Source organism: Vombatus ursinus, unplaced genomic scaffold, assembly GCF_900497805.2.
Source record: "Vombatus ursinus unplaced genomic scaffold, bare-nosed wombat genome assembly UNPS02015406.1, whole genome shotgun sequence".
Taxonomy (NCBI): Eukaryota; Metazoa; Chordata; class Mammalia; order Diprotodontia; family Vombatidae; genus Vombatus; species Vombatus ursinus.
This window is the reverse complement of record NW_020955184.1, coordinates 3,659,513-3,685,506: the sequence shown is the minus strand read 5'-3', so window position 1 is coordinate 3,685,506 and position 25,994 is coordinate 3,659,513. Positions and strand designations below refer to the sequence as shown.

Here is a 25,994-nt window from a genome sequence, read left to right as displayed (position 1 = left end):
TTAAGTGACTTCCCCAGGGTCCCACAACTAGTAAGTGTCTGAGACCCAGTTTGAACTCATGAATGAGTCTTCCTACTCGTTAGTTCAGTGCCTTATCTACCATGCCACCTAGCTGCCCTTGACATATCATATCTTCTCCTAAAGCAAATATAAATAGCTATCATTTAATATTTAGGAATTATATAGATTTTTGAATTCATAAAAAATCAATGCATAAAACTCATCATATGGAAAGATAATTTTGAAAATTCTTTCTGCCCACTATTTTTACTACTTTTACCATGACAGTGTTAACATGAAGAGAATATTAGGCGAGATTTGGAACTAAGAGATGAATTTAAATCTCAATTTTGCCATTTTCAAACTGTATAACCTTGGGTAAGTTATGCAACCTCTCTGGGGCTCAGTTTCCTCATTTGCAAAATGATATTTGTACCACTTTCAATATAGGGTTATTAGGAAGATAAGTAAGATCAGGTATATAAAGAGCTTTGTAACCATAATGTGCTTGCTATCTCTATACATACACACACACACACACACACACGATCATATAATTTAGAGGCAGAAAGGACTTTAGAGGACATAATGGCCAATACTTTCTAGGAAACTGAGGCTCAGACAGGGTAGAATTTGAACCCAGATGCTCTGACTCCAGTGTTATTGTTTTCTCATTAATCCATCAACAAAAGTATCAGAATTCCAACAAGAGTTACCATTATCTCCTTCATTCTTATCAATGTTCCCCTACTGTCAGGCGAATGAATGAGAAAAAAGAGAACACATGGACTCCAGTTTTCAAAGTCAGATATCTAGCAACAGGAAAAAGCAACCAAGAAATACTAAGGAAATCCAAAACACAACAAACTATAGACAGAGACTAAGAGTGCCAAAAGAAAGGTACTATTTTCTCATCTATAAAATGAGTGTGTTCACTCTTTCAATTACAATAAGAAATAATGTTATTCTTAGGTTTTACCTCCAGATAATTACAATTTAGAGTTGTTTGGCTTATAACTATGGCTTTTGCCAAAGCTGTCCACCTGCCAAGGATACTGGGGGTTCATCCTCCCCTGCCCCCCCCAAAAAAACAACCCTCAAACTTTGAAGCTGAAATCTCTAGGAAAGAAGATTAGTATCAATTGGAAAGGAAATGTGGTTTTTAGAAACACATATTGAATTTTAAAAATAATTTTAATTACTAAATTAATAAATATTTTATTCATTAATAATTATAATATAAAGTACATATTATAATAACATAACAAAACCAATAATTTTACTTATTAAATAAGAAAATATTAAATTAGTAACTAATGATAAATTTAATGATGTTTTGATAATAAATAATTTAATAAATTTTATAATTTTAATATTTTTTGTAGCTAATTTTGCTGGTATTCATCTATTAACTGAGAAATACCTGCAGTCAAGTTGAAAGCTAGAAATATCAATCAGTCAAAGAGCTGAAATGACTTATTTTTAAATCCAATAAGACGACAAGTACACTTGGGCTAGGCATTGGATCCAATTGCCATAGTTTAAACACACATGCACACGCACACACGCACACACACTCTTAATCCAGCCATTCGTTCATTTAACTTGCTTGTTTGTCAACCCAGGAGCTGGCAGTTAGTTAAAAAGACCTGGACTTGACAGAGGTATAAAACAGAAAGAACATTACAAATTATATCAAATCAACCAATCAACTAACATCTATGAAATAATTACTATGTGCCAATCACCGTGCTAACACTTGGGATACAAATACAAACACATACACACACACACACACACACACACACACACACAGAGATGTATGTGTATGGATAGGGAATGGACTTGAGATTTCACTGGCACAAGAAAATCCCTAGATGAGGAAACTGCCTCTTATCAATGCAGGTCAGCTCCTTCTCTGAAACTTTTAATCTTACAAAGTTTCCCTGAGCAATAAGATGTTAAGTGACTTCTCTGGATTCATATAGGCAATAATATATGTCAGAGGAAAGATCTGGACATAAGTCTTCCTGGTTCCAAGGTAATATTTCTATTTATTATGCCATGCTCCCTCGGACACACACACTCTACACATACATATACACATGTATGTATTACATATAATGTCTATGCTGTGTATGTATAAACATATACAGACATACAACACATATCTGGATAACATACACACACACACACGTATTATGCACATAGTATAAATGAATATGTACCTACATATAAAGAAAATAAACACAGGGTAGTTGAACACAAGGGAGGGGACAGAGGACACTAAAAACAATTAAAATTATTTATTAAGCACCTAGTCAGTGCCAGGCACTGTGTTAGGAGGTAAAGATACAAATACTGAGAATGAAAAAAAACTTTATTAGCCAGGAATTTACATTCTAATTGTGGAAACAAGTATATATAAAAATATATTCAGGACAAATATAAGGTAAATAAATAAAAATATATACAAAACAATTAAATATTATTTAGTAGTTTAGGAGGGAAGTTGGAGTGATGAGGAAAGGTTTCATGCACAAGAGGACGCTTGAGCTTCATCTTAAGGAATAACAAGAGAGTGCACTCTAATCATGGAAGACAGCCAGGGCAAAAGCAAGGAGATGGAAGATAAAATGTTCTATGTAAGCAATAGAAGGCACTGGCTGGGTTGCAGGGTGTGGGAGGAAGAGTAATGTTCAATAAAGTTGGAAAATATTGAGGTCAGGCTTTAAAAGCTAAAGAGAGAGTTTATATTTTATCTTGGAGGCAATAGGAACCTACTACTGTTTCTTGAGTAGAGAATTTATATGGTAAGATCTGTGCTTAAAGAAAATTACCTTGGAAGCAGTATGTAGGCTAGACTGAATGGGGAAAAGCCTTAAGTCAGGAAGACCAATTAGAAGGCTATTAAAATAATCTAGAGGTGATAAGGACTCTGAACTAAGGTAGTAGCTGTGTGAGTAGAGAAAAGGGATCAGCTATAAGAAATCTTGTGAAGGTAAAAACTTGTCAAGATTTGGTAAATGACTGGATAAGTGGAACAAGAGTGAGTGAGGAGTCTAGGATAATGATGAGAATATGAAAGTGGGAGACTTGGAAGGATGGTGAGGCCTGGGAGAATGAGAAAGGTTTAATGTAAACAGTAGTTCCTGAGCTTTTCCTTGAAGAACAAGAGAAATTTTGTGAGATAGAAGTAAGGACAGTGTGCTTTACAGGCATTACTGAATGACTAGTCAAAAAGGTATAGAGACAGGATATAGAGTGCCATGTATAAAGAACAGAGAAAAGGAAAATACAGCTAGATTGCAAAAGAGTAGGAGGGGAGTAATAGAAAAATGAGGTGGGAAAGATAGATTGGGTCCTGATTATGAAAGGCTTTAAAAGCTAAAAGAAGAGTTTATAAGAAACTGGTCATATACGAATACATAGGAACAAGATCATATCTGTGATTAAGTAAAGCCACTTTGGCAGCTTGATGAAGGACAGATTTTTCACCACTTTAGTGGTGAGAGACTTAAGTAAGGGAGACCAATTATAAGGCCACTATAATAACTGTGGTGAGATCTGATAAATGCCAGAACTAAGATGGTGAACAATGGTAGTGGTATAAATACAGAGAAGGGGTCAGACGCAAAAGATATTGTGAAGGTAAAAATAAGATGTGGGATAAGGATTTGAGAATAACACTGAAATCATAAATGTGTGAGGTAAGAAGAATGATGCTGCCTTCAACAGAAATAGAGAAGTTCAGAAGTGGGGTAAGTTTAGGGGAAAAGATGGGTCTTACTTTATACATGTTGAGTTGGAAATGTCCAATAAGCATTTGGGCAACATGGGAATGAATTTCAAGGGAAACACAGGCTAGATACAGAGATCTAGAAATGACTGACACAGAGATGATCATTAAAACCATGGGAGTAAATGAGGTCACTAACAGAAAAGTATAGGATGCCTAGGAAAGAAGCTTGGAAAAACATCCACAGTTAGGGGGCATGACCTGGATGATGAACCAGTAAAGGAGACTGAGGAGCTGTTAGACAAGTAAAAAGAGAACCATCAAAGAGTGGTATCATGAAAATTCAGTAAGGAGAGCATCCAGGAGGAGAGAGGATGGTCAATTGTGTAAAATGCAACAGATAGATCAAGAAAGCTGAAGATTGAAAAAAAGGTTATCAAATTTGACAATTAAGAGTTCTCACAGGCAATTCTGGAGGGAGTAGTTTTAGGTCAATAATGACGCTGGAAGCCAGATTGCAAAGGATTGAGAAATGAGAATAGAGAAAAGAGAAGTAGAAATATAAACAGCTTTTTTAAGAAGTTTGGCTGAGAAAAGGAAGAGAGATATGAGATGGTAACTTACCTGGAATTATAGGGTCTAGTGAAGGATTTTTAAGGATGGGGGCTACGTGGGCAAATTTGAAGGCAATATGGAAGGAACCAGTCATTAGGAGAGGTTAAAGTTTAGAGAAAAGAAAGTAAACATGAGAAACAGGGATGACTGATTTTTCAATCTGCTGCAGAAGATAGGACAGGATGGGATCAAGGATTGTCCTTGGCAAGAAGAGTCACCTCATTGTCAAAGACTAGGGGAAAAAAGAGAGAGTCAGGAATGATGTCAGAGGGTTCTGAGAAGAAAAAAGAGAGAGAGAGAGAGAGGCAAAATAGCCTCAGAAGCAAAAAGAAGCAAATAGCCTCAATTTATATTACTAAAGTAAGAACTTGAGGTCATTGTCAGCTGAGAGAATGGAGGGGAGGAGAGGTATGGAAACTCTGAGAGCAAGTTAAGGAATCAATTGGGCAGGAATAAATCAAATGGAAGGGAGGGAAGAAGAGGTGGCAGGAGAAAAGGAAGGAGGAAGAGAGCAAGAAGGGAAGAAGAAAGGAAGGAAGGAAAGATGGATGGATTTAATAAGTATGTACTATAAGCCAGGCACTATGCATTGTGCTAAGTGCTTCACAAATATTACTTCATTCAATCCCCACGATAACCCTGGAAAATAGATGCTATTATCATGCCCATTTTACAGTTGACAAAAATGAAGCAAATAGAGGCTAAGTGACTTGCTCAGAGTCACACAGCTAGTAAGTACCTGAAGCTGGATTGTCAGTCAGCATAGATGCTTGACTTTCTCCAACTCCATTCAACAGCATGTGAGTAAGAACAAAATAGGTGGATGGTGGGAGCAATCCAAGCCTGGAGCCTGACAAGCATTGAAGATACTATGGAATTTAATTTGTTTAATTTGCTGGTTTAATTTGCAGATGTGTGAATCTTGTTAAGTGAAGTCTGAGCAGGAGTGCCTCAGAGAGTACAAATGGGCTAATAAAATTTATTAATTGTTAAATGAGATCTTTAATAGTCTAAAATTGAGAAACGTGAAAAATGGAGATAAAGGAAGGTCTACAGTACACAGATACCAACTTGCTGATTTAAATTTCAACTGATTTTTTGTACATTATACCAATAATCCAAGAAAACAACATAAACTAGCTTTTATATAAACATACCTTTTTTTCCTTTTCCTACATTTTATTTTTTTAAAATTCTTGTTTATCTTTTTCAATTCCAAAAGCAGCATCCTGTCTACTTCAGTCAGTATAGCATGACAGTCTCAATTTTAGGGCATCGGATTAATCCCCACATTGAGCAATATGTTTTGAGAAGCAGGGTGGTAAAGCGGATAGATTTCTTGTTTGAAATGTGATCAGGAAGAACTGAATTCAAATCTCACTTTGGGCACTTTATAGTTTTATGTCTCTGGGCAATTCACTTAATATAGACCAAGGGACATTAAGAAGCAGAAAATTTGGAGGTGTTACTTATGAAGGTAAATTAATTTCAGTATTATGTCTATATGAAAACAGAATTCATATTACATACAGATTTATATAGGTTCATTCTATATGAAAATCTTCAACCCAATCAAGAAAATAAGACAAAGTTGGTATTTTAAAAAACTCACGAAAAATTAGAATTTATAATGCTCCAAGAATCCATAACCTAATAAATTACCAAATTAATCTCAACTCAATCAGGTTTCACATATAGATAAAAATTAGTAGTGAATTAAGCATTCATAGTAAGTTAAATTAAAGTTAAATGCAGGAGAGCTGTTACGGAATATTTCAAGCTATTATGAGTCAACTCTTAAAATGGACTCTTCAAAGTAAGTTAATAATTCTTAATTAGTAACTATCTGACTGACCTTGCAGGACCAGAGGGTTCATCTCTTGCTGAACTTAACACAGTTTTGATTATGAGCTCCTAAAACAAAGGAAAAAACGGTAAGTGCTTGCCAGAAAATGGACATATTTTATTACTAATAAGCATTCACATATATCACGGTCACACATATATACACTGAAAGATTGTGTAACACAAGATAGAGGGATAGAAATATTCACATATGAGTATGTATATTAATGTAAATGCACTTTTTAAAGAAAAGCAGCATGAATATAGCATATTGGAGATAGTCTGTCTTGGAACCAAGAAAGCTTTGGTTTCAAGTCTCACCTCTGTAACATTTGATATATGACTCCAAGTTAACCAACCTCTATATGTTTTAGGCAACTCTCAGATTTACATTGCTAGAGGGAGTGTCTTCATGCAGTGGAGTTCGTTACACCAATGAAATCAAAGGTCTTGTGTCTTGTCCTTATATATATCCTCCTCTAAAAAATGTTCTAATTAGTATCTATTGAACTACGTATTATAAATATATGTTCAACATTTATAATGTATTCATGCATTTACAGGGTGAGGTAGTGTGGCACAGTAGACAGTGAGCCAGAGTCAGAAAGAACTGGTTTCAAAACTCACTTCTAACCATTAACTGGTTTTTACATTCTAGTAAAAATCACTTAACTTTTTAGTGTGCCTGGCCACTTTCTAAGATTATAAGTAGTTTGATAGTTGATGATCCTGCATTAGCAGAGGAAGTTTCTTCAATGGAAGTTCCCTATACCAAAGAAATTACAGATCTAGGCAGGGATGTGCTGGTAAATGCTAACAATCAGATCTCCAGGGAAAACACATATACATGACACACTTTCAAGTTTCATCTGCATTACTAACATTTTTCTATCACTTAATTAAGTTTATGAGATCAACAAAATAATAAAACAAGTTATGATTTGTAATGTATGCTGATTAACAATATATAAGTGCTCACAATGAAAATGTAACAACCATCTCTTGCAAGTTGGTTTGGGGTGGCCTCGGAGGTGGCTCCAGTGCACCAGTAGGTCTAAGACACACACACACACACACACACACTATATGCACACACATGTAAATATACATACACACAAATATACACCACTCTGTCCTTCAGTCTTAAATTTCTTGCTCTCTGGTCGTTACAATGTTAATTCTCTGAAAAACTTTAATATGGGGTCACCTAATTATTTACTCACTCCGTTCCTACGCCCAATTGCTGGTATGTGTCAATAGCATGTAGTCTCTTTTGTAAATTGTCACTTTGCATCCTTTGACCACTGGGACAACTGGGATTTGCTTTTTCATGTAGTTCCTCCTATATTTTATTTTAAATGTTTTACTATTTTTTTTTTGCTTCTAACATCTAATATTTCCCAATACTGTCCTTTAAACTGTAACAGAACTCTCTGTTGCATTAAAACAGCATTATCTTACCTCTATAATTTAGACAAACACTTTACCGTTTTCTGCCATCTTTTTATGCACTTTTTAATGTTCAAGTAAACTATACACCTGGACTGTCATATGATTTTAAGATATGGGTCTAAATATTTTTGTTGCTATAAAATAACCAGTGATCTAATTACATTAAAATAATGTAATCCATTCCCAGGTTCTTATTTTTGATAACTAACACTGATATTCTGTAAATATTTTTTTGGACAACTAATATTTCTGTTCAGTTTCACTGATCTATTTCTCAATTTTTTTGCCTAGTACCAGAAAATTCTGATCATAACAAAATATTTTGTCACAAGTGCAAGTCCACCTTTAATAACATTCCTTCCTAAGACCAATGTCCATTAATAAAGCCAGTTACTTTACCCATATAATTGGCATATAAGTGCCAAATTAGTTTACCATATAATTTTTTAAAATTCTCAGTTCAATGAAAAGACTCCCTTGAAATTCTATTTGGGATTTCACTAATTATACAATTAAACGCTGGGAATTCTACAATTTTTACAGTATAGATCCCACATATTCCATGTCTCACTGCCATGTGACTTTTTAATTCCAGGGAATTAAAAATAAATATCACAGAGAGCAATATAGATGTGTGGCAGATGTGAGTAGACTGCAACACATAACCAAATGTAGAGTCCAAAGAAGAGAAATAAAAGATTTAATCAAGTAACTTGGATAGAAAGCAATAACTGGATAGTTAAGTGGCAAGGATGCGGGATGTTAGGTAGACAGCCAGAATGCTTTACTAGTACCCTCATGATGTTAGCAGAAATCAAGGAAGGGCTCCTTCAAATTGGGAGATTCTGCTGAGGTGAAGTTACGGGAGGATAAGTAAGAGAGTCACAAGCACAGATGGGTTGTGATCTGCATTGCTGAAAGGAAATTTGTTATTGTTCAGTTATGCCTGACTCTTTGTGACCCCATGGATCACAGCATGCCAGGCCCTGTAAATATATCCAGTATCTCTTGAAGTCTGTCCGATTTCATGTTCATTGCTGACACTACCTATCTCATCCTCTGCCATCCCCTTTTCCTTTTGCCTTCAATGTTTCCCAACATCAGAATATTTTCCAATGAATTCTGTCTTCTCATTATGTACCAAAGCATTGAGCTTAAGCTCAGTTTGACCTTCCAGTGAATAGTCAGAATTAATTTCCTTAAATATTGACTGAATTGATCTCCTTGCTGTCCAACGGACTCTCAAAACTCTTTTCCCGCACCACAATTTGAAAGCACTCACTCTGTGGTGCTCAGCTTTCCTTTAAGACCAACTCTCACAGTCATACAGAGCTACTGGAAAAACCATAGTGTTGACTATACAGACCTTTGTCAGTAAAGTGATGTTTCTGTTTTTTTAGTATGAATCGATAAAATTCTAAATCTCTTTGAGTATATCAATACGGAGCTCTAACACATCTGTGACTGATAAATTTAGAATTTTAAAAGACATCAGTTATAGTTTTATAGCTGTCCCAATTAAAGGTCTAGTTAAATCTAAGAGAGGTTATTTTAAGTATGTGCAACTTTTTGTTATTGTACATAGGTTTTTTTTTTAGCGAGTCACTATTTTCCTGATATTTACAGCTGATATATAAAAGAACGTGAATGATTTCTATGGGCTAATCTTCTCTCCTGTAACAATGCTGAACTCAAGAGAACACAGGAGCATAGATTAAGATCTAGAAAGGACCTCAGAGGCCATCAAATACAACTCCTTTTTACAGATGAGGAAATTGAGGCGTAAAGAGGTTAAAGGACTTGTTTACGGTCACACAGCTAAGAAGGATCTGGGACACAACTGGAACTCCAGTCTTCCTGACTCCAAATCCAGTGCCCTATCTACACCATTTGAATTATGTAACTCATTTATTATCAATATTTTGGTTAAAACAGGCAGATTGCTTAGTTATGCTCTCGTGACATACTCAAATTGATATGCTTCTGACCTACATTTTCCACATTATATATATATATATAAAATCTATATATTTTCCTTGTACAACTGTAACTGCTACATCCAACATTATGCTGAATAGCAGTGATGAAAGTAGCTGCTCAAGCTTTGTGCCCATTTTTAAATGAAAAAAAAAAAAAATTTTTTTTTTTAGGATAGGCAATAGGGGTAAGTGACTTGCCCAGGGTCACACAGCTAGTAAGAGTTATGTGGCTGAGGCTGGATTTGAACTCAGGTCCTCCTGAATCCAGGGCTGGTGTTCTATCCACTACGCCACCTAGCTGCCCCTTAAATGAAAATATTTTTAAGGTTTCTTTATGACCTATTGTTTTGGCTCTTGGTTAAAAAGAGATGCTTTCAATGTGTTGAAGAAAAATCTCTATTTCTATTTGTTTTTTAGTGATTTTTACAATGAATAAATGATGTTAATTTAAAAGTTTTGCTGCATTTATTGATATAACAATACATTTTGTTCATATATTATATTGTCTTAATAGTTTTCTAATGTTAAATCACCACTTCATTCTGGGTATAAATCCTTCCTGATATAACGAATGAGTCATATTGCTACATTCTGTCAGCTATTTTATGTTGTATTTGTGCATATTCACTGATTCACTTGTAAACTGCTTCATAACTTTAGTGTTATCTTTTTTAAAAGTCAACAACATATTTGCTTTATAAAAGGATCGCCTGTATTTACAATAATATATGTAACAAATTGTTTATCAGGTTTAGTCCTATTTTAATGACTCATCAATATGTGGAGGTGACCCTAGATTGTTACAAACTGTGGAGCAAAAAGCTCTGGCAGATTCTACCACACAGCAGAGTTTTTGAGAATGATGACCCAGACAACAGACTATGTTGACCTTCCCAGGACCAACCTTCCTAAGAGTGAACCTGAAGACTGGCCACTTCAAATCAGGACACATTTTTATGAAGCACCTACTATATTCCAGGCACTATGCTAAGCAATAGGGACACAAATATGGGCAAAAAAGATAGTCCCTGCTCTAAAGGAGTTTGTGATCTAATGGCTGAGAAAAATAATATGTAAAGTGAGTTGAAGTACCTGAGCAGGGAGGCAGTGGTGAGAATAAAGGATGGCTGTCCTAGGTCTTTCCTCAAAATGTATTTTCTAGGAGGAAGGCACCAATGGGAGAAGGGAGACAGAAGGAAAAAGCAAGTGGAGCATGGTGGAAAAATCCAGGAAGTGAAGCAGAGTTGGTCTGGGACTTTTCTCAAAATGGAGATTCTAGGAAGAACTCAACAATGGAAGAAAGGGGCGACCAGGTGGAGGGAGAAGACAATTAAAGCATGGCAATGGTTTATTCTTTGGCCACGGAAATTCATTAAGAGGAAAATTACAAAGTGGTTCTAGGTGTAGGCTACATTCTACTGGTGTGTATATAAATATCAGCTTAATTATTGGTACTCTAAATATGAGAGCCTTATAGAGTGAGTGAACATATACTGGAAGAACGAATCACATCAATCTTGACATTCTTGCAATAAAATGAAACCAGAAGACCAAAAGAAGTAGCAGCTACATAGAAGGATGCTCACAGGTTCTCCTTGGAGAGGAAAATAAGAAATATCATTTCATGGGATACTTCCTAATTTTCTATTACACTGCTCAAGCATTTATAAAAAAGTGTTTGCAGAAGGATTATGAAAATAACTAAAATATACATGCTAACATCCGTTGCAGAGAAATTCTGTGAAAAACCTGCTAAAGTAAATTCAATTAGAATTTATTATTAACAAAGATCCTTCATATTAATTTATCCTATACTTTAGTAGAAGACTTCAATACTCAGTTAGGCATAGTGTTCAATAAACCCAAAGATACAAGCTATTGGGACAAAAACTCACTATCTGACAAAAATTATTTGGAAAAATGGAAAACAGTATGTCAGAAACTAGGTATAGACCATCATCTCACACTGTACACCAAGGTAAGGTCAAAATGGATACATAACTTAGACAAAAAGGGGTGATACAAATTAGGGGAGCATGGAATATTTTACTTGTTAGATCTATGGATAAAGGAAGAATATAGGACCAAACAAGAAATAGAGAGCATTACAAAATGTAAAATGGATAATTATATTAAATTAAAAAGGTTTTGCACAAACAAAACTACTGCAACCAAAATTAGAAGGAAAGCAGAAAACTGGGAAAAAAATTTTATAGCTAGTATATCTGATAAAGCATAGAGAACGGAGTCAAATGTCCAAAGAATATGAACAGGCAGTTTTCAGAGGAAGAAATCAAAGCTATCTATAGTCACATGAAAAAAAGGCTCTAAATCACTATTGATTAGAGAAATATAAATTACAACAACTCTGAGGTACCACCCCACACCTATTAGACTTACTAATATGACAGAAAAATAAAATGATAAATGTTGGAGGGGATGTGGGAAAACTGGAATACTAATACACTGTTGGTGGAGTTGTAAACTGATCCAACCATTCTGGAGAGCAATTTGGAACTATGCCCAAAGGCCTATAAAACCATGCACAACCTTTGATCCAGCAATACCACTCTTAGGTTTGTATCCTAAAGAGATTAAACAAAAAAGAGAGAAGGACCTATTTGTACAAAATTATTTATAGCAGCTCTTTTTGTAGTGGCCAAGAATTGGAAATTGAGGGGATATCCAACAATTAGGGAATGGCTGAACAAGTTGTGGCATATGGTTGTGATGGATTATTATTGTACTATAAGAAAAGATGAGCAGGAAAATTTCAGAAAACCTGGACTTACATGAAAGTGAAGCGAGCAGAACAAGGAGAACACTGTACACAGAAATAGCAATACTGTATAATGAACAACTGTGAATGACTTAGCTATTTTCAGCAATACAATGATCCACGACAACCCCAAAGGACTCATGATGAAAAATGCTATCTGCCTCCAGAGAAAAAACTGATAGCATCTGAATACAGATCAAAGTATACCATTTTTCACTTTCTTTTCTTTTTTCATTTTTTTTTGAGTTTTCTTTCACACAATGACTAATATGGAAGTGTTTTACTCATGTATAACTTATATCAGATTGCTTACCATCTCAGACAGTGGGGAGAAGAGGAAGGGAAGGATAGAATTTGGAATTCAAAATTAAAAAAAAAAACACCCAAATGTAAGAAACTGTTTTTACATGTAATTGGGGGGGGAGGAGAAATAAAATGTTATTTAAAAAATTTTGCAACTTAAACTTTAAAAAAAGACTATGGTAGGGCCAACTAGGTGGCGAAGTGGATAGAGCTCTGGCCTTGGAATCAGGAGGACCTGAGTTCAAATCCAACCTCAGACACTTACTAGCTGTGTAACCCTGGGCAAGTCACTTAACCCCAACTGCCTCACCAAAAAGCAAAAAAAAAAAAAAAAAGGTTAAGGTAGGCATAGTGGAGGACTGCAGAAATCACACTGGGAAACAGTTGTGAAATAAAAGAAGCCCAAAAATTTATAGATCACCGAAAAGCATCTCTCTCTCTCTCTCACACATAAACATACATGTATACATATTTATGTGTAAGCATGTATGTATGCGTGTATGTAAAGATAGATAATACATTCATCAAGAAAAAAATTGGAAGACACTGGATATGGGGAGAACTGATTATCACACTAGATTTACAGAAAGTTGTATTTAAAAATATTTTTTATATCAGAAAAGGACCGACATGTGCAAAAATATCAATAGCAGCTCTTTTTGTGGTGGACAACAATTGGAAATTGAGGGGATGCCCATCAATTGAGGAGTGGTTGAACAAGGTGGGGAATATGAATGTAATGGAATAAGAATGATGAGAGGATGAACTTCAGAAAACCTTGGAAAGACTTACATGAAATGATGCTGAGTGAAGTGAGCAGAACTAGGAGAACACTGTACACAGTAACAGCAACACTGTGTAATAACTAATTTTGATAGACTTGGCTCTTTTCAGTAATGCAAAAATCTAAGACAACTCCAAAAGACTCATGATGGAAAATATTACCACATCCAGAAAAAGAACTATGGAGTCTGAATGCAGATCAAAGCATACTATTTGCAATCTCTCTTTTTTTTTTTTGGTTTCTTCTTTTTCAAGCTTCCTCCCACTGGTTCTAATTCTTCTTTACAACATGACTAATGTGGAAATATGTTTAATAATGAATGTGTATGAGCCTCTATCAGATTGCATGCCATCTTGAGGAGGGGGGAGTGGAGGGAAGTGGAGAAAACTTAGAACTCAAAATTTTATGGAAGTTAATGCTGAAAACTAAAAATAAATAACTAATTTAAAAATATATTTTGGTTCTGAACTTAAGCACTCAAAAAATCATTTACATATACACAACAGAACACAAAGGAGAAATCACTATAAATCCATAAGTCTCCCCTCATGCTATTCACTTAAAAAAAAAAGGTTTGAGAGACAGATTTTTGGTGATTAAAAAAAAATTTAATTTCTAAAGAAATACATAACAACATACTTTAAATATAAAAATTGCTATCAAAACTGTCCTGTTTATCTCTTCTTCCTTCTGAATTCCCTTTTCTTCCATTCTGTGCATTTAAAAAAAATATTTGAATGGTCCTCTTTCTTTTTGAGGAGGGGCAATCACTACTGTTAACACTCCCTTTGCCTTCAACCCAATCCTAATTAAAAATCAAAAGAAAGGGGGTGGGGGGATCCCTTGTAACATATAAGTACAATCGATCAAAACAAAAGTAAATAATGGTCAGGTCTCAATATGTATATCTCTCTCTAGATCTTATCTCTATCATCTCTCTGTCAGAGGATAGGTAACACGTTTCAGTCATAGGTACTCGAGATATAGCTGGTCATTGCACTGATTGGAGTTCTTAAATATTTAAAGTTTTTATTTGCAATATTGTTGTAAATAAAGTTTCATAAACTTCTGATTCTACTCACTTCATCCTGTTATCATTTCATACTATGCCACATCACCTAAAATAGTGTCTTTCATGATTTCTTAGAGAATAGTAATATTCTATTACATTTACATACCATAATTTGTTTAACCAACACCCAACTGTCTAAGAAGAAATCAAATGTACCCTCTATGATTCTAATTCTTTCGTTTTCTTTTGTTGTTGTTCAATCATATCAGTCATGCCTGATTCTTTGTGACCACATATGAGGTTTTCTTGGCAAAGATACTGGAATGCTTTGCCATTTCCCTCCCCAGCTCATTTTCCAGATGAGAAAACTGAGGCAAACAGGGTTAAGTGACTTGACCAGGGTCACATAGTTAGTAAATGTCTCAAACCAAATTTGAACTTCAGTCTTCTTGACTCCAGATCTGGCACTCTAGCCACTCCACCACCTAGCTGCCCCATTTCTTTTTTTGTGTCTCTATAAGTACTTCCTTCATGTTCAGGAATTTTTATTGGATTGCACCCATTCCCTCACCTGTACTTTACTCTCTCTTATCCATTCCTCTCTCTCTCCCCTCATACTTACTTATTTCTCTGTTGAGTTTGATGTATTTATATGTTCCACCTTTATCTAAAACAGTGAGGTTATACAACTTATATATTATATATATAATTCACATAAGAGTGAGGTTAATCTGATGCCTAGCCCCTCCCCCACCCAGCCCTTTCTCCATGTTTTACTTTTTTTCTTACAGATCCTAATCATGAAATACAAGTTCTACCCCTCCCTTCTTCCTCTTTCAGTAAAACCTCTTGAAACCCTCAGAAGAGAACCAATCTGTCCACCCACTCCTCCCTAGGAACTGGTTTTTTTTTTTTAGTTAACTCCTTAAATACATTTTGAAAGTATTAAGATTATGAAGGATCACTTGTTTCTTTTCCTCCTTTCAGAATATTAACACTATAGCATTCTATAGAATTTCCATTTGCTCAAGTATACTTTCCTTTCTAGGTTTCTGTAGAATCTTATGTATGTATTTCAAAGTTCTTACTCAACTCTGGTATTTTCATCAAAAATGTGAGAAAGTACTTTATTACATTAAAGATTCATTTTTTTTTAGTCTTAAGGATTATGCACAGATTTGCAGAGTCCATTATTCTTGGTTGTAAACCTTTATCTTTTGTCTTTTGAAATATTTTATTCCACGATATCCTATTGTTCATAGGTGAAGCTGCCAAATCATGTGTGATTCTGTGGTTTCTTTGTACTTGAACTGTTTTTTTCCCTTTATGTTTGTAGTACTTTGAGTTAGGAGCTCTGGATTTTAGACATGGTATTTCCTGGGACTTTTCCTTGTGGGGTACCTTTTAGAAGGTGACTTTCTTTACTTTGCCCTCTGGTTCTAATAGTTTTGGGCAATTTTCATTTGTGTTTTCTTGAAATATAGTGTCTAGGTTTTTTTTTTTCTATCATGGTTTTCAGGGAATCTAATGAATCTTAAATTATCTCTTCTTCACCTATATTCCAGTAGTTTTTGATATCAGATTTCTTACATTTTCTGTTTTTTCAATCTTTTGATTTTGTCTAATATTTCTTATTGTCTTGTGTAACTATTGATTTGTTTGGTCTATACTAAAATTATAGAGGAGTCCATTACTTGTGTAAAGTTTATAACCTTCTCTTCTAAACTACAAGACTTCCAATTTTCTCCCCAACTTTTATTTCATGTTTTAATCTCTTGCTTCATATCATCTAGATATTCATGCCATCCTTGTAGAAAATCCATTTTACCCCTTAAATTACTACTTGCAATTGTTAAAGACTTATTCTCACCATCTTTGGGGGGCATTTCTAGATCTATAATATCTTCTTTGTTTTATTCATCTCTAGTTTTAGTTCCTGAATTGGGGGTTTGTATTAGGGTGAGGCTCTACCTCCTGCTGTACTTTTAGCCTGCTTGGTCTCATCCTGGGTCACCCAGATTACCATGAACTCTACCTCCTGGGGTTAAAACTCCCTGGATCTTTGAATTTCAGAGAGCTGGATAATCATTTCCTCAATAGCATTTAAGGATAGAGAATTAAAAGACTTCAGAATCACTCTGCCTGGGGTATTTCAGTCTGAATGCTATTATACTGCCCTGGTCAGTGCTACTCTCTGAAGCTTCCAAGGTCCTCACCTTTGGGTTTTCTCAGGGTAGATCTCTACAGATTACACATATTTCTGGACTATCTCTGGTCACCTAGGAGCCTACTGGCTTGACTGGCTATGCTGGCAGCTCCCTCTCCTATTACCTATGGGCTTCAGATTTACTCTGGAGTGGAAGAAATAATGTCTTCTAATTTGTTTTTGGATTTCTTGACCATTATTTGGTCTGCTGCAAATTTCATGTTTTGTTGGCACAGGTTCACACAGCTATATCAGTCAGATTCTACTAACAAATTTTACAAGGTTCAGAGGTAAAAGGAGGTAGAATCCAATAGAGTATAATTTCACAAGGTTCAGGAGTATTAGAGGTAGAATCCCATAGAGCACAATGCTTAAAGGGAAGTCAACCTGGGGGCCTGAAATTCTAAAGAAACACAAGGAACAATTCCAATGAAAAAGAAAAATGAAGATTTGTTTAAAGAGATTGATGTTGATGCCTAGGAAACTCACCAAACTTAGATCTTAAAAAAGAAATGTGCAAGAAACACAACCAGGAAGATAATAAAGCTTCATCAAGAACAGGTCATGACAGATTAACTTCATCTCCTTTTTGGACACTAAACTAGTAAATGAGTAGTGGAGTTTCTATAGCTTACCGAGATTTTATCAAAGGATTAGATAATAATACAATCATGAATTCAGATGATCAGACTCAAAGAGTAATCATTAATGGTTCATTTTCAGTGTAGTAGATCTCCATTGGAGTAATTCAATGATCTATTATTGGCCCCACGCACTGTTTAACATCTGTATCAATGACTTGGATAAAGCCATAAATGGTATGCTCATCAAATCTGCAGATAACATAAAGCTGATCAGAGTAGCGATCATGCTGGATGACAGTCAGGATACAAAAGGGTCTTGAGAGGCTTGAGTAATTGGGTACAAAAAACCATCAACTTTTTTTTTTCTTTGCTTTTTGGTGAGGTAATCCGGGTTAAGTGATGTGCCCAGGGTCACACAGCTAGTTAAGTGTCAAGTATCTGAGGCCACATTTGAACTCAAGTCCTCCTGACTCCAAGGCTGGAGCTCTATGCACTGTGCCACCTAGCTGCCCCTAAAAAACCATCAACTTTATAAGAATATGATGGGAAAGGAGAGGCATAACAATAAGCTCTTGTTATGTAAAAGATTTGAGGGTTTAGTGGACTCCTGAGTTCCATATGAGTCAGTAGTGTGACATAGCAGCCAAAAAAGCTAATACAAACTTGGGCTGCATTTAGCAAGCTATATCTTACACTATTAGGGAGGCGGTAGTCCCACTGTACTCTGTTCTTAATAATCTAGCAAAAGATTATGTTCTTTTTTGGGCACCACGGTTTAAGACAGACACTAACAAGCCAGGGATTATCCAGAAGAAGACAACCAGGATGGTGACAGGCAATGAGTCCTATGACATTTGAGGAGTGAGTAAAGGAATAAGGTATGTTTAGCTTGGAGAAGAGAAGACTGGCAGGTCAGGGAAGTAAGAACATGATAGTCATTTAGAAATACTTGAAGAGCTGTCATGTGGAAGAGGGATTAGATTTGTCCTGTTTGGCTCCAGAAGGCAGAACCAGGGGCAACAGGTAGAAATTACAAAGAGGCAAATGTAGGCTTGATTTTAGGAAAAAATTCCTAAATAAAGAGCTGTACAAAAATGAAATAGCCTGCCTCAAGAGCTGTATATTTCTTCTTATTGGGGATGTTCCAATAGAGGTTAGATCAGGGGTGGGGAACCTGTAGCCTCAAGAGCACATGTAGCTCTCTAGGTTCTCAAGTATGGCCCTTTGACTGAATCCAAACTTCGCAGAACAAATCCCCTTAATAAAAGGATTTGTTCTGTAAAACTTGGACTTAGTCAAAAGGCCAATAGAGTATAATTTCACAAGGAGTACTAGAAGTAGAATCCCAAGGACCTATAAGGCCACACGCGGCCTCAAGGCCATAGGTTCCCCACCCATATGTTAGATGATAATTTATCAATTATATCACAGTAAGGATTCCCTTCATGTATGGATTGGACTAGAGAGGCTTCTGAAGTCCCTTCCAAAAATCCCTGGTGATAAAAAACATAAAGTTGATTATATTTTAATAGACAAGACACAACTAGTTACTGATAAAGGAGTCATTTTCAAATCAGCCACCAGATAAAGGTTGCCCTTTAACTTGTTAAAAGATCAAATCAATACCAAATTAGAAGAATAAAAATAAGATATGGTATATAACTGATGTTATAGACCAGTGACTGAAGAAACTCCAATGTATGAATCAAATTAGCTATTATCGTAAAAAAAAAAACTAAAAATGCATAAAGGAACAGTATAGCCTGTCCTACTATTTGATTCAGCCTACCTTATTAACTATTAAGAGGCAGCTAAGTAGCACTGTGGATAAAATGTTGGACTTGAAGTCAGGAAGACTTGAATTCAAACTTCAGTTCAGACACAGCTAATAAGCTGTGTGACTTTAAGCAAGTCACTTAACTCATGCATCCCAGTTTCCTTATCTGTAAAACAGGAATGCTCATAATACATGCCTCTTAGGGAAGTGGTGATGATAAAAATGAGATAATATTTGTAAAGTGCTTTGCTTAGAGCATCATGTAAATGCTATCTACTTTCTGCAATATCTATCCAAGATATAAGTTCCGTTAGACCAACTCTACAGGTTGTTCATATAAATGCCTATTATATTCTAGCCAATAAGCAAGCTTTAATCATTTGGTGTTTCATCTATGGATAGTAAAGCTAAGCTCTTTTTAGTGATTATGAATTCCACTTAGGAAAATTTTCAATGATCAGGACCTGAAGTAATTATCATGATAGCATGGTCAACAGGAGCATCTGGAGGATCTAATCATCCACAGGGCATTAAGTCATAGTTTAGACTTTGAACTGGACATCCTCCATAATGGGGATGAATACTTTCAGAAGTATAATTCTCCTTATTTTATGACTCACTTAATAATAAAAATCAGAGCGTTAAAATCATCTCTGTTGTTTTATCCTCTTCAAGGAACCTTAGACATACACAGAGGAGACATCTTGTCCTCTGAGCTTTTAGGGCAATATTGTGCTGACACTAAATACTACTTATAGTGGACAAATAATAAACACAGTGGTATCTTGCATTTTGGGAAGCTAAGTGGTTCAGAGAATAGAATGCCAAGCCTGAAGCCAGGAAGACTCATCTTACTGACACTTAATAGCTACGTGACTCTGGGCAAGCCACTTAACCCTATTTACTTCAGTTCCTCCTCCATAAAATGAACTGGAGAAAGAAATGGCAAACCACTCTATTATCTGTGCTGACAAAACCCCAATTAGGGTTATGAAGAGTCGGACATGACTGAAACAACCAAACAACCGCAATCTTCTATTTTCTGTACATTTCACTAAAATTTTAAAATTTATAATATCATTTGCAAAAGCCTGATTCTTACCGTGATTATCAATGATGCCCTTGAATGCACATGCAAATTGTGCTCATCAAGACTTTATAAAAAATGGAAAGTAGGCAAATTAATTGGTAGTTATTATTATTTTCTCAGGTACCTTTTTTTGTGTGCATGTAGTAATAAGGTCAAGATTTAACCAACCCTTATTATCTTCCTCTCTTTCATAAATTTGAATTTTTCCCCTCAATACCTCCAAAACTATGTCACTTCCAGCATGAACCAACTTTGTGTATATTTAGCCTAATATAGCTGCTTTACAATCTTTCTTTTTGTTATTTCTACTTCTTCATACAACATATTTTGGACTATAATGTTAAGGTCCACATTTGGTATCACAGATGGTAAAAAGAGCTTTAAAAATCTTTTCCATGGTTTATCTGTTTGGTGTCTAAATTCAGTTTTATCATTAAATGCCAATGGTTTGATTTTGCTTTCTTGAGTTCTTTAGAAAGCTTCTTTTTCCTTCCATTTTTTCTTGCTGTTTCAGAATTGGGTGATTAGAAGGTGATACTGCTCATAATCTTCACCATCATCTTCAAAAATAATTTTTTTAAAAAGTTTTACTAGTACTTTTTGTATTTATGCCATAGTAATTTCCTTTTGGATCCAACAACTACTGAACCCTTCCTTAGAACACAGAAAAACATTTTAGCAAAGGCAACTGAAAAAGACATTGCATCTGATGGTGTATTTCATTGCTTCAGTCACTATCTGTTGAGAGAAGAAATTTATATTTCTTTATCTCTTCTCCAGGAATAAGACGGTTCATCAGAATTAATCAAATGATTTTTATATCTCCTTCCTCTTACCCTTTTTTAAAATCATTGTTATTAGGGATAGGTCTCTGGGAGGAGGAGAGGTATACAGAGGGAAATCTAGGTGATATAAAATATAATCTTTCTTTAAGAGATAAAGGAACTTCAGGGTTTGTGAATAAGGAAGGTGACAAGATCAAGGGTAATCATCTCTGTATGAAGCTGAGGTAAAGTGAAGGTCATAGAAATTGAGTAGACTGAGGAAAGGGAAAGGGAAAGTATTCAAAGTGATATCAATATCCAGGTGGAAATATCCTAGTATGAGATCAGTAGATGGGGAGGAGTGAAAGCCTGTCATCCAGGTACTGAACTCAGTGAGGAAGGAAGTATAATGATAATGATTTGAAGGTCTACAGATAACAGCTATCAGAATCTATATTAGGTTATAAACTTGGATAGCAAAGAGGGTGCTTCAAAAAGGTGGTAGAGGGACAGTCTGGAAGTGGCAAAAGGGAGCAAGAAGCATTCCTACTCTCCTACCAAAATCAGTGAGGTGGTGGAGAGGAGGAAGGGGTTAAAAGAGAAACTGAGAAATTTTAGTCAGTACTATGAAGGGTGTCAAGGGAAGGTGGGTCATCAGGACAGAGCTATGTGTCACTGAGGCCAGCAGATGGAAAGAGTGAGAAGGAAAAGGTTTAAGTTGAAAGCAATTATGTTATTTTATGTTAATTATGGAGCAGGCATTCCAGGGGGTACATTGGAAGAGGATGTCAGATATAGAGTAGGACATCGAGAAGGGGGAAAAGATTGATGTAGATATACATGAAAGAGTGGTGAAACAAGGAGGGGAACAAAGTTAGAATACTGGCAGTCAGGAATTCAGAATCAATGGACTGGAGCAAAGTATAAGGAAATGGATGTACTCTCAGTAGGGCAAATTATCAATAGTTGGAGAGAGGTCCTTAGACTGAGGTAAAAGATAACACTATTAAACATCTTCCCTTAAGGTTAAACTTCCTGGAATGCTGTATCCTGTAAGATCCCCAGGAGCCCCACTTCAGAGTAGGGAGTAGCAGACATAGATGTGGAAGCCTGATCGTGAAGTGAAGGTGGGTGGTGGGTTCTTGGGAAGGCCCTAATGCAACAGAAAAGGTTTTTCCCATGAGAACAGCTTGAAGAAGTCCTAGGTCACAACCCTACCAAAGCAAACAGTAGGTCATGACCCCAAATTGTGGTGCAGACATAAGGAGGCATTGAAGATGATCTGGCAGTAGTACCCAGTACCTGTCTTCTGTTTCTCCCACTTAATTTGACTGCTTACCTGTGAATTTAACTTGAAGTTGAACTTCCTTATGATTTCATTGCAAAAGTAGTAGGATCTCTTTCGGGTTAAGTGTGAATCATACTCTGAATGACTAGGATCTTGATTTTTATTAAATGCTTAGCTCTTTGTTTTCTGAAAGATAAAGGTAAACCTTGGGTACTTGAGTCAACTTTCCTGGAGAGCTAAAGGCCATTCTCCTGCAAGCTTACAGTGTTTATCTGGCACAAATTCCTAAGTTTCACCACTACATTTCTTGAAGTATTTCCTGTAGTATGATATTCAGGCTTTAATCATGTTTTTTTTCCTCTAGAAAAATCTACGAAACATAAATTCTCTATGCATATTTTATATTCAAGGTCATTCATGTTGATTTGTATATTCATATCCTCTTCTAGTACTCTTGTTCATTATTTTTTGACAAATTTTCTCCAGATCTGTATTTTTCAAGTACATATCTCCACTTGGCAAGGGTCAAGTATTCACTGGCTGAAATAATGTCTTTTGATCTCCCAACTAGGGCAAATTACAGGTTCATAGAATATAGATCTAGGGTGTGAAAGGACCTCAGAGGCCATTTAGTACAACCCTTTTATTATAAAGATAAGGGAACTGTGAGGGAAACTGTGAACTATCCAAGATACAAATGTATTAAGATTCAGAGGTAGGATCTAAACTCAAGTCCTCTGATTTGATAATGAATTGATGATACAGTTATTTAATGAATTAAATATCTATAGGAAATGATAATTATCTGGAAGATATCTGATCTTTTATCTATTTCCCATTACTCAGCATCAACACGTATAAATAGGTCAGACTTCAGTCGCACCATAGCTGATTTTTATTCTTCCTGTTATATTGGTACACACTTTGGAGTCTGCTCTAATAAGCTGATCTGTCTATATGTAGTCTGGTAGGTATAGTGTGAAGAGTCTTGAATTTGGAGTCAAGAGAACTGAGTCTGAAATGCAGCTCTGCCACTTACTACCTGTGTGACATTGGGTAAGTCACTTAACCTCTGTTTTCTGTTTCCTCAACTGTAAAATGGGGATAATAATAGCACCTACCATCCAGGTGGTGCTTGTGAGGATCAAATGAGATATTTCTGAAAAGCAATTAGCACAATTCCTGGCACATAGTAAAATGCTTATTCTTTTCTTTTCTCTTTTCCTTCTTCTCCATCTTAGTGTCTCTCCTACCTCCTCCTCTTCTCTGGAGACTTCATTTGCATGAGCATGAGTTTCTTCTCCCTACACTACTTTCTTAAAACCCTTTATTGGCTTGTATGAACAGAGTGAAGTGAGCAGAACCATAAAAACAATTTATATAAAAACAGTACTATTGTAAAAAAAAAAAAACTTTGAAAGACTTAAGAACTCTTATCAAGGCAATGGTAACCCATAATTTCAGAGGACTCATAATAAAACATGTTGCCACTCCCTATTAAGTGATTAAATCAGAGTTGCAGATTGAGACTTTTTTTTGGATATGGCCAATGCAGGCATTTGTTTTGCTTGACTATACACATTTTTAAAACAGGTTTCATTTGTCTCGCTTTCTTAATGGGAGATTAGGAGAGAAGAAAAGACTACAAATCTTTGAAAATAAAAGTTAAGTAAAACCTCTCACTAGAATTTACCATCTCCATCATTTCTATGCAGGTGAGTCCCAGACTTATATAGGCAGCCTTAGCCTCTAGTGATTAGTAGACCGCTTGGCACAAAAGAGATGTTTAATAAATGTTTACTGCTTGATTAGTCTCTCTCATGAGCACACTACCAAATGACTATTGAATGTTTCAAACTAGGTATCCAAAAAGCATTTCAAAACCCACTTGTCCAAAACAGAGCTTATATTTTAGCCTCATCAAGCACATTTCTTTTTAAACTTTCCCTATTTCTGTTGATGGAAATACAAATCTTCCTGTTAAAGAATTTCAAGAATGGAGTCTTCCTTGATTTCTAACTCTCCCTTACTCCAAGTATCAAAACAGTTACTAAGTCTCATTCATTTTACTTCTATATCTCAAATACCTGCCCCATTCTATCCAATCAAAGAGTGACAACTCTAGTACTTCTGGTGTCAACTATTATAATACCCTTCTGATTGGTCTTAACCACAAGTCTCTCTCCTCTCCAACAAAACTGCCACATGGCTACCAAACTGCTATCTTTAAAACATAGGTATGATCACACTCTTACTTAATACAAAGAAAAGACTTACAATTAAGAAGAATACAGTGATAAGAACCACAGAAGCTCACATTTTCCCCAGTAGAGTTCTAAAAATATACCATAAGGAAAAATGAAATAAAACCTAAGATAAACAGCAAAAAATGCCTTCATCCATTCAAGGATTGCATAACAATACAAATAATTTGGGGTAGAAATACATTAAATTCAACAAAGAAACAAGAGAAAACAGGGAGATGGAGAGTACAATTGGGGAGCCATAAGCAAGATAAACTTTAACATCTGCAGGTGGATTATAAATCAAGAGAGAAAGAAGAATAATAACCAGTGATCAGGATTTTTGACTAGAGGAAGAGATGAGGGGAAGCAAAGTGAGATCAGACCACTTCAATAACAGATAATTAGCATTAATCACAATCCTTTTCTTTTACCACCTTCGTCAGTGCAAACAGGGAGGGAGGTACAAAGAAGGGGAAAAGTAACAGAAGGAAAAACACAATTCTCAATAATAACTGTATATGTGAATGGATAAACTCACTGATAAAATGTGGGAATTTGTTTTGCCTGAGTATGATTATTACATAAGGAGGTTTTTTTTTTCCTAATAGGAAAGGGAAAAAACCCAGATATTTGTTAATTTAAAAAAGCAAATTAAATAAAGCTTAAAAAAATTTCTATGGTTATTGATGAATGTCAAGTTCACAATAAGACTTTTTTTTTTTAAATACAAACAGGTAATCTGACAAAGGAGACTTAGGAGATGGAATAAAGAAAAGAGTCACAAAAATCAATAAACACAGGATTCACAATAATGACATCCCATTAAGTTAAACTATGTAGAGAGGTCAATTCATATTGAAAGCAGAGGAAAGACTCATCTTAAATCTTTTGAACTATATAAACTGGGGTGGAGCCAAGACGATGGAGTAAAAGCAGTGACTTGCTTCAGCTCTCCCCAAACTCCCCCAAATACCTGTAAAAAAAAGGGCTCTGAACTATATAAACTGAAAAACAATATGAAATCTAAATTTAAAACTACCTGCTCATATGACAACATTTAACATTTAATTACTTTTTTCGTACTGTTCTCTTACTATTTCATACTTTTATCTCTCCTTCTTGATAGTAAACTACTGAAATGATTCTCGTCACCCTCCAAATGACAATGATAGCTTAATAAAGATTTTTTTGATTGCTACAAGATTAAAAAAAGCAGTAACTCTTCTATCCCTTGTATCTGGCTAAAAGAAAAACAGAACGTTTTCAGGATCAGTATCACATATCAAAAGCTGGAATTACAAAGACTCTTTAATAGGTAATATCATCAAGAATTTCAAATGAATGAATATTAAAAAACAAATGTTTCACTATATGCAAGTTTTTAGTGTTTTATGAACCTCCAAAATAAAAACAAATTAAACCCCTTTAATCCCGATCTCTCTCTCTAGAGTAAGTCACCATTCTCTACTTCAAACACTAAGTAAGTGAATTTGCTATCTTTCTCCTTAACAAGGAAACATGTTGCTGCTCA

General features: G+C 35.4%; 1 protein-coding gene across 8 annotated transcripts in view; it reads right to left on the bottom strand.

Moving 5' to 3' along the window:
* The window catches only part of RALGAPA1 (Ral GTPase activating protein catalytic alpha subunit 1), a 311,896-nt gene that overhangs the window by 146,964 nt on the left and 138,938 nt on the right, over positions 1-25,994 (bottom strand). For all 8 annotated transcript variants that reach the window (XM_027847459.1, XM_027847460.1, XM_027847457.1 and 5 more), the window contains one exon: positions 6,210-6,268. In XM_027847459.1, the coding sequence (XP_027703260.1) occupies positions 6,210-6,268 (59 nt within the window). The remainder of the gene's footprint in view (positions 1-6,209; positions 6,269-25,994) is intronic.